Source organism: Numenius arquata, chromosome 8 (assembly GCF_964106895.1).
Source record: "Numenius arquata chromosome 8, bNumArq3.hap1.1, whole genome shotgun sequence".
NCBI lineage: Eukaryota > Metazoa > Chordata > Aves > Charadriiformes > Scolopacidae > Numenius > Numenius arquata.
Window position 1 is genome coordinate 18,718,215 of NC_133583.1, and position 10,047 is coordinate 18,728,261.

At 46.5% G+C, this 10,047-nt stretch overlaps 1 protein-coding gene across 1 annotated transcript; it reads right to left on the reverse strand.

Annotated features, from left to right (window-relative positions):
• Positions 1-539: 539 nt before the first annotated feature.
• Positions 540-9,311, reverse strand: CISH (cytokine inducible SH2 containing protein). Its single transcript, XM_074152160.1, has 3 exons — positions 9,015-9,311; positions 4,177-4,403; positions 540-3,674 (listed from the first exon to the last, which is right to left on the reverse strand). The coding sequence occupies exons 1-3, from the start codon at positions 9,059-9,061 to the stop codon at positions 3,172-3,174; spliced, it is 777 nt and encodes a 258-aa protein (XP_074008261.1). The 5' UTR covers positions 9,062-9,311; the 3' UTR covers positions 540-3,171.
• Positions 9,312-10,047: the final 736 nt, after the last annotated feature.

Sequence of the window (10,047 nt, forward strand, 5' to 3'; positions counted from 1 at the left end):
CAGGGAGACTGAGGACCGGCAGCAACAGAACGTGGGGAAAAGCTGTTGCTGGGAGTCTCCCATCCCGAGCATGGTCTGCCTCTCATGAACTCATCTTTCAACACTACCATGAGCAGAGTTTTTCTTTGGGGCACACTTGAAGCCTGCTGTAAACAAGTTGCCAAACTTCCAGTTACTTTCCATCTCCTTTCCCCCAGATTGTAATGGTTTTCTATGGCACACAGAAGCAATACAAATTCCTCATTCCTCTGTTTTTCTACATCACTGAGGAACGTTACTTCAGCCCTTAGTAACTTGGGACTTGGGGTCTGCCACTGCTCGTCTGTGTGCAGTAGAAACCAGGCCCACACTAGTGATGATTTTAGTGTTAACTCTCCCAGTATCCAAAGGGCTTTTCTTTGTGTTAAAAGTTTTTGTGTCTTGTCTGAAAAAAAAAAATGGTGAAGAGTTTGTCTGATCTTCTTGTGGAGGATTTCTGTGAATAGAAAATGAATGAATCCCTTTGGATTTTACCAAAGACTTGTACATCGAGTGGCTTTAAAATATATTTAAAATGTTTATTTAAAATCCAAGTCAAATGATTTTTAACAAACTGTCTCAAGATAGAAGAAACTGACTTTTTGGAGTAACTGTATTGTTTATTCTTTGTATTGCAGTAGCACCTAGAGAACCCTATTGTGCTAGATGCGGAACAGACACATAACAGAGATGGTCCCTGCCCACACGAGCTCACAGCCTTCAGCTTGGCCTCTGCACCGTCCTGCTGGGCGATGAACCAGGCATTCATTCTCGTTACACGCTTCTGCCATTTTAGCTGGGCTCTCTTGGGGCAACGAGGTCAAACCTGCAGGCTTGATTTCCTCGTTACCCCCAACAGAGAGAAGTTCAAGTAGAAGGCAAGTCTCAGAGAGCTGAACAACTCGCCCTTTCCTGCTCTACATTTCTCAAATTCATTTTCAAACACTGTAGGTACCGAGCCTGTGGCCGAGCCATGTGGGCTTCCTGAGATCACTGCTGCTCCTTGAAGAGCCGTGCTTTCCTTGTTCCCAGTGTCCTCAGGCAGATCGAGGTGTTTGGATAAAAGGAAGCCTTTTCAGTGGTTTATGGTTTATATTATTTAAAAAAAAAAAAAAAAAGTTTTTCGTTTTGTTTTGCCTTCTAAGTTTTCATTCTGATTCAGAACCTTCCCACGGTTGCTGCCATATGGGGCAAGGGGGAAGGATATAATAAAAAGCAAACCTGACATCACACATGCACGCTGTCAATCATCAAAGTATCAAAAACAAAGCTTCAAGAGCACAAACTTGTATAAATGTGGAGAAAAAAAAAAAGGACACTGACTAAGCACATCAGGCCATCTTGTCCCTTTGGGCAGCTTTAAGTTAGGGTGGAAGAAACTCCACTTATTTTTTGAGCTTGTCTCCTGGGTCACCATCCTATCCTTTTCCACATCCTCTCTCAACCCTCAGGTATTGCTGGGATTTGTCATCTAATTCAAAGAGCCTTAGGGAGACAGTCCCAGGGAGGGATGAATGAGGATTCCTTGACATTGGTTCATGTTTGATGAAGTTCGAGGACTTTAGGGGCAAAAGAAGCCAAAAGATAATTTCTCTAGATCTGTTTGTTCCCTTCTCTGCTCTCACTCACGGGCTCCTACAGGCTGGGAAGGTGATAGGATCATGTGAATGAAGAGGAAGGGGCAACTTCCTTGTCTATGCTTGGGTTTGGGCAGATCCCATCTGCTGTTTATCCCTTCTATCCACAAAGGAGCAAGGGAGAACCATTGTGTTTCATTTGCAGGGGTGTGAAAGGGATGGGGTGCGAGAAGTATCCCAGAGCAAAAAATCTAATTAAGGATAACAAACATGCCAGTCAGAGAAAGGGAAAGGAGAGGTCTGGACCTTGACAAACAGCGAAATTGAATTGTGGTTTCCAGTGTGTGCTAGAGCCTAGCTCTGATTGAAGCCACGTGGTTTGTGAATAATGCTGGCAGAAGCAGAGCAACTGGCAGTTTGGCGTTGTGTTAGCAGAGAGGAACAGCAGCTCTTTCTACTGAGGTGCTTCTAATCTGTTACCCCTCAGAAATAAATAAATAAATATCCTGAAGCTGTGTGTGTCACTGGTGCAGCTCAGCAGAGCTGTCTCCGAACCCCTAGTCCAGGAGACCCCGTTCTCGCCCCACGTCTCACAAGACAAGGGCAATGTCAGGGAACGGCACTTTTGAAACACAAGCCAAATGCAGAGTGCTCTGAAACCAAATCCCTCTGCCTGCAAATAAGAAAGTTGGTTTTCCGATCTCTCTGTTTCTAAATGTTTTGTCACAAACTTCCTTTGGGGGTGGAGAAGATGGAAAAAAATGGGATGAGTGCTCCCTGGCCCAAGCTCAATATCCAGAATCTCTGCTTAGAGCTATCAAGGAAGAAGGACTTCCTAGAAGAAGTCTGTCCACAACCTACAACGCCGCATGCATCTCTGGGAGATGCACAAGCTGCTACCAATGTGCTTTGAGGTTACCATATCCAGCCCCCCGTAGATAAGTAAGGAAAAAAAAAATCCTTTACCTCTGTAGAGGTGGGTCTAGATACAGTCATCTGAGTCCTACATACCCCAGAAGCCTGAGGGAGCTTGGATGTGGACTCCTGTGACCTGTTACAGGGACAGGCTCAAACAGGTACTACTTGGATGTGAATCCAAATCCAAATTCCCACAGACTTTTGGCTGCCAGTTGGCTGAGAGCCTTTATCCTATCTCTAACTTCACAAAAGAAAAAGAAACAAAAAAACAATAAAGTAAAAGGTGCTTTTAAAATACCATGAGGAGAGAAACTGCCATGGAAATAAATAGCAAAAATAACAATGTTAACATTCCCGGTCTCACAGCAACTCTGAAATTCAAGTAGTGTGCACATGCCTACAGCACTTTCTCACAGCCACTGTCAGCGCGGCCTGAGGTTCAGAGCTCAGACTGTGTCCCGTTGTTCACTGAAACAACCAACTCCTCCCTGGCGCTGGAATGGATTTAGAAAGAAAGGGAGAGGAAAGATGGATGCAGTCTCTGCTGATAACCAGGACTCTACTGTGCCCACCGGATGCCGCGCTTTAGCGGGACAAAGACACAAAGTTTTCTTATTTCTGTCCCCATCTGTCATGCCTGAGATGTAACGGCCATGCTTCAGAGCTGGAAAGGGTATTGCTTCAGATAGTCCCCCATCCGCCTGGGTAGAGGGAGCTGGTCCACGTCGGCTGTAGACTTGTTAATCCGTAGCCGGCACAGGTGCTGTAGGCTGGGGATGTTGTCTTTGCGGCTGAGCGGCCGGATGAGTTTCAAGTGTACTGCAGCTGCTGCCATCTCTTTTTGCATGGGAGGTAGAGGAGAGGGAGGCGGGTAAGGAGCCTCAGTCTTGCTTTCCGTTGTGCAGGACAAGACATAATGCTGGATAAGACTGACCACGTCTGGAAAGGCCAGGATGCGAGGTTTGGACAAGTAGTTTGAGTCCAGGCGGAACTTGCTGTCAGTGTATTCGATGCGCACGTTGGTGGGACCTCGATTTGTCTTGACAGAGAGTGTGAACAGGTAGCTGGGGTGGGTGCTGTCCCGTACCAGGAAGGTGCCCTCAGGCATCTTTTGGAGGTGCTGCTTGGCCTCACTGGCAGTGATAGATCCCCAGTACCAACCTGGAAGAGCATCCAAGAAGGAACTTGTTAGGGAAAAAATGTATTAAAGGACTGGCAGTGTATTTAGGGAAACCACAGAGCCTACTGAGTTCAGGGCCCGGGAAGTAACCAAGCCCAGGCTTGGTAAGACCTTCAGAAATTAAAACCATGTCAAGTTCTAAGGGTTTCCTACCTATGCCTGTCATTGCTATGCTGGGGCTTGGGATGGGGATGAGGATGACTACTTCTGCAGTTTACAGAGGAAGAGGGGCCTATTTGCATTTCTTTCTTCTGATTCAGTTATGAAAGACGAAGCTTTTGCCTACACTAGTAATAAATTACTTCATGACACAAGTTTGTAGAGACTGAAAATACACTTGCTGCATCCACAAGGGTCAGCCATGGCTATGACAGAACCAGGTTCCTATCTGAAGTGGGATCAGGAGATTCCTCCTGGAGCTCAGGTTGCAGAGCTGGCTCCCTGGAGCCTTCTGACCCCATGACTTTGTGAGTTGAGCCTTACCAGATTCTCGCAGATAGGAGAAGGTTTTTGCAATGCAGAGAAGGTCTTCTTCAGGGTCTCGTGTCTGAGGTGGGTTGCTGTCTGGAACTGGAGCTGCGAAGGCAGGCGCGGACTCCTCCTGGAAGGCCATAACTGGGAGAGGCTGCATGATCGGCTCTGGCAAATCCACTGCAATGCCCCTGAGTGACAGTCTCCTGATCTTCTCCTCCGCCAGCAAAGGATGAGGTCTGAAAGGAAGGGCAAACTCTGCTATTTTTCCTTGCCTTCAAGTAGGTTGCAGTGTCTGTTCAGCACACGATACATTGTACTACAACATGTTACGTTTTTTCAAACAGACTGTCAATATGATTATCTTTCAAAGAGAGAGAGTCAAGAGGGAAAAAAATTACACAGCTAAAGATGAGCCCTTAAAAACAGGGAGAGTTCACCTCTTTCACCTTGTAAAAGGTGGCCTATCTTGCAATTACGGTTGATTTGAAACCTGGTATTTTTAGATGTTGCCTTTTAATATGTATTTTGAGAAGCAGTAAGGTTCAGAGCAGCATTAGAGCTTCACTTACATCATTACAATGTTGCAGCATTTCTTTTTCTGCGAGTTGGTTTGTTAGTCGTTTACTGTAATATAATTAGAAGCAGAATTGGGACTAGCTTGGGATTTGTCCTACCTGCTTTCTGCTCAAGCTTGACCTGATCCTAAATGTGTCTGTTAGAACGCAGGGTGAGCTGATCTTGTAGTAGAATAATGGGAATTCTTATTTTAGCCAAGGCTCTGCGCTACACAAACCCTAGCATTCAACGGTACGAGGGAGATCTCGGTGTGACTGTAATCCCTGCAGGATTATAGCAGCAGGAGGTTCCGCCATGACTGGGCTGCTATGAACATTAATCCCTCTGTGGCCTAAAGAGAGCGTTAGTGTAGCCATTCAGCATCTAAGGGCAGTTTCAGGAAGCCTGGAGCTCTCATGGGCCATGGGTGCTCCTTCTCCGCAGCATGGAGATTCCTAAAGGAAGGCAAAGCTCCAAGGGAAGGATGGATGTTGGGGGCCAGGGAAGTCTTCATTCCCAGGCAATCTCCTGAGCAAAACCATTAGTTCCTGTCTTCTAGGCTCTTTGCCTTTGTGTGCCCTGTACTGCTGCATGTCCTGTGTTAAATCCCCCATGGGCGCTCACTTGCTTGAGATGTTCTTTCAGACACTTCGCATAAAAGATGGCTGAGTTTCCAGAGAAATACAACCCAGTCCTCAACATGAGATCATCACAGCACCATTGGAGCTGATGGTGGTTGCAAAGGCAGCAACCACCTCCTCCCACATCACTGGAGAGAGAAGTGGAAGGAGACTCTGAAGTCATAAGCACTTCCCTTCCGACCTTCCTCCTTCTCTGTGCTGTGTGTGAACACTTACACTTTAGGTACATACAGAAATGTGTCGTAAACCTGATCATGGCTGCATGGTCATGGCTCGACCTTCTCAAACTGCCAAGTCTGAGGTATGGGATGGGGAGCAGGAAGAAGAGCTTTGGGGGAAAAGTAGAACAGAGGTAACCTGATCAGTTCCATGACTCTGCATTTCTAATAAAACCACGTAGGTTTGGAGTAAGGTTTTTGGTAAAAGCACTGGTAAAATTAAATCTACAGAGACGCTTCTTGTCCATGGAATACATGGCAAAACCCCACTATTCTGTTGGTATCTAGGAAAAAACATTCTTCCTTTTTCCATATGTCAAGTCAGAACATATGAAGAAGGGTATCTACCTAGCTTTTATGGTATTTGATCCTCATTTCTTAATTTCTATTCATGGGTAGGAAGCCAAAGCTAATAAAAGTGATTGCTGGCCCTTATCTTCACCAGGTGCCCTTGATCGGAGAGACTGTGTTTTCTGTGACTTTCACAGAACAATGGATCTGAATGTAGTTTAATACCTGGAGGTCGCTGTTGGGAAACCTGAGTTCTCTTTAAGTCCTACCTGAGCTACATTTGTAGGTGTTGAGGGCAGCATTTTTAAAGACATTTGGATATCTTCCACTTTATGTCACGGTCTTCACAAACGTCTAGCTACCTGCCTTCCCGGGGAAAGGAGATTCCTGACTCTCCATTTCCACCCTTTTTTTAAGCCAGGAGGGCTATAAGCCAGACCCTTCACTGTACTGAACCTAATATAATAGTTTGCACTGTGCAAAGGGGGTGTTACACAGGGCTGTTGGCAGAGCGTTCTCTCTCAGGTGCGGTCTTATACCAACCAACAACTGTTCACTGAGCTGTAAACAACTGTGGCCAATGTTAAGTAAAATCAGTCCTGCACCGCTCACTGCCCGCTCGCTCCCCACAGCTTGAATACTGCAGTCCAAATTCCAAATCTCTCTGAACTTATTTTCTCCGGGAAAGTATTTCTGGCCTACCCTTTGGGAGAGGTTTGGAACACAAAGAAAACTTTTCTTGTTCCTAGGATTGAACTACGTTTTTTTTTTTTCTTTTTATATACCTACTTTGGAGAGGAAATTAGGAATTGGCTAAGGGGCCGGAAAGGAAGGGAGAGATAGCAAAGCTACGTGGGGAAATGTACTCCTGTTTCATTGCAGAAGGCTTTTAATTTCAAGGGCTGTACCAGTTCACGGTTTGGTCCTCCAAAGGAAACATCAACTGTGTGAATTTGTCGTTAGGTTTCTTTTATAGACCCACTGTGGTGGGTCTCTTTGAAGTGGAGCCCGTGTTCTTGAGGTTTCCCACTGTGCTCGCTCTCTGCTGCCTTACATTTTCTGCCACCTGAAGCTGAAGGAGCCCTGCAGTCACTGTGGAGATTCTTCCACTGCAGCCAGAGAAGGGCCATGCTGATAGTCCTCCTCTTTCCCTTCTATATACCCGCCTTATGCCCCTCTCCCCTCTACAGAAAGTCCTAGTAGTCTCAAAGGAGCACGGTGGGATTAGAAATCCTCATAGACTGGGAGGTGCTGGTGTCCGAAACAACTTTGTACGTAGGTTGAAGAAAAAAGAGCTGCTGCTGTGACCAGAGCGGCTCCAAGCAGAGGGATGGGAGAGCAGAGGGATGGGAGAGCAGAGGGATCCGCGAGCAACGGCAGACTGCAGCTTTTAATGCAAGTACGTTGGCAAGAAGGGCAAGGAGAGTTTGCTGGGGTAAAGGCATGTTGAAAAAGGTATGCCGATATGAAAAAGTCAGCCCTTTAATGGGGCAAAGTAAGTATTTGAAAATAATTAAGTGTTTGTAAGAAAGGAAGTAGAGGAGAGGCATGTGGAGGACCAGGACCGAACAGAGTAAAGTGTTAGTACAAACAGCTGCAACGAGGAGGAAAACAAATATATAAAGTTTGACATGTCTAGCTGGTAGTCTGTGTGGAGTCTCGAGAGAAATGGCAAATGAACTTCCCTGTGCTTTGGCAGTTAGTGTTTCAAAAAGCCTTGGAAAGCCAAGAAAGTTCAAGAGAATCAGCTGTGTCAGATAGCATTTAGTGTTAGCTTTGCAGTTACTTTGCTGATAAGCTAAAACTTTGTAACACAGTACAAATAGTACAAGAAAAAGTGCGTGGAGCTGCTCTCCTTTCCATCAGCCACGTTCCAAGACTCCCATGGGAGCTTGGTCTGAATAAGGAGGCAGAGTACGGAGTCCAGGATATGTGAAATCCTAGAGGATAATGAAAACTGAGCAATAGATGGTCATAAAAAAGATATATAGAGACAACCGTCTACACATCTGGCTACATAACAAGTTCCTAGTGGGTGAAGGGAAGCAGTAGCTCTGGTATGTTAACCCTGGAGAAAAGCTTCAGATAAGGGTTTCACAAAGCCTAAGTGGAAAAATGAATTCCCTTTGCTGTGGCTATAGGAACCGCAGCAGTAGACTGAAAATGAGAGCGAAAACAAACCCACTTACTGAGTAGTAGGAATTTATTTGTAAGCGTGATCTCTGCTTGTCTGTGGAACAGATTTGGAGGGGGAAATGGCAGAAAAATCCCCGTGCTTTAGTCATTTAGAGAAGAGAAGGCACATGCATTGCCTCTGAGGAAAATCCACCGAGGGCAGGCGGGATGGGTGATGCCGACATTGCGGCTCAGGCTGAAACCAATGCTGACACTTTCCAAACATGCAGCATTGTGTAAAAACACTGGCTGATTCCTGCAGACCAGGTATTTACACGCGCTGACAACCTGAGCTGGTCACACAGACACTGATGTGCCAACACACCAGTACTAGACACCGGTACTGGAGAAGGGACTTGGATGTTCCCTGTTTTAGTGAAGAGGGATGGTGTATCTATAGATGTGCCCCCTATGGCTTTCATGGCCAGAATGCTGTGTATGACTAAGTCTGTATATATGTACATACATTTAATCTTACCCCTAAAAGCAATAGAAAACCAGTATTATGTGGTTAGCATAAACACTTACATAGAAATAGACAAAAAACATGTGAAGTCTGAGGAGGTTTTTCCCCTGTAAGCAGTTTGTTTCCACCGGGATATTAGAGAACACCCACGACCTCGGGCTTGTGTCCCCGCTGGTGCTACACACGCACCACTGAACAACACACTCCAGCTTTTACTAATTTTTACTCCCCCGAAGACTTCAAATTCCGTGTCGCTTTCCAGCGATAGAGAGCAGGGAAATCAGGAGTACTTTACGGTCCCATGATTTTGGGGCATGGAATCTAAACAGCAGACAGATAGGACACACACGCGCAGCTCAGCACTCGGCCAGCGTTAAGTCATTCCCGTTCCATTGCAATCACACATGCCAACTCACACCAGCCGAAAAACCGTCCCAGAGAGTCTTACCAATTACAATTATCGAACCATAGCTTTTAAAAGAAGGCTGCGAAGTATCTTACCCCTGAACACAGAGGATCATGTCACTCCTGGACCAAGGGAAAAGCATTAAGTCTTCGAGAAGGTGGGAAACGCTTTCTCCTCTTCTCTTTTCCTCTTCTCGTCGCCGCCTTCTTTGCTTCCCAGAAGGAGCAAGCTACTTCCAGCCTAAAGTTAGGGGCTGACGGTGAGAGAAGGCTGGAGGGTCCCAGCAAAGCCCTTCCGCAGTAGGTTGTGTTTTGGACACAGAAAAAGCCGAGCAGGAGGAGGATCGGGCTGTCCGAGAAAGACTTTGCGGCTTGTTTGGCAACTTTGGCCAGGAAAATGTGTGCACGCTCAGTGCTTTAGAAAATAATGTATTCTTGTTCTGCTTTTTAAAAAATACAACAACAACAAAAAAGTTTTAAAAATAACCAGAGAAAAGGGAAATTACATATATTTCAAAAGGAACTACTCTTCTTTCAGAGCAGTCTTTTTAAAAAAAAAAAAAAAAATTCAGAGGATTCTGAAATAATAATAAATAGATAGCAATAAATAATATCCCCCCGAATGCTTGGGGGCAGAGAGCCGGCAGCGCGGCGACCTGCCTTTTCCCTGCCTCTGGGAGTAATGAAGCTCCGAGGGAAAAAAAAAAAAAAAAAAACCACCCAACCTACTAAGTAATCTTTTGTTTGCCCCCTTTTAATCTGTTCCAGGAAGTGAGGGATTCCTGGAATCGCATTGTGTTCGCATCACTCCGCCGGTATCAGCCACGCGGAGGGGGAAAAAAAAAAAAAAGTATAAATAGATGTGCCCATAACGGCCGCCTTGATGTCAGCGCCGCTGGCCGGGGGAGGGGAGGGGAGCCGAGCCCTCCCGGGGAGGCGGGGAGGGCTGCGGGGCGCTGCCGGCCGTGCGGAGCCGCCGCCGCCGCCGCGGGTGTTCGCGGAAACGCCTTTGATCCATTTCCAAGAACTTTCCAGGAACGCGGGGCCGCCGCGGCGGGCGCTGCCAATGGGCGACGCCGCCGCCGCCCGCCCGCCAATGGGCGACGCCGCCCGCCCGCCCGCCCGCCAA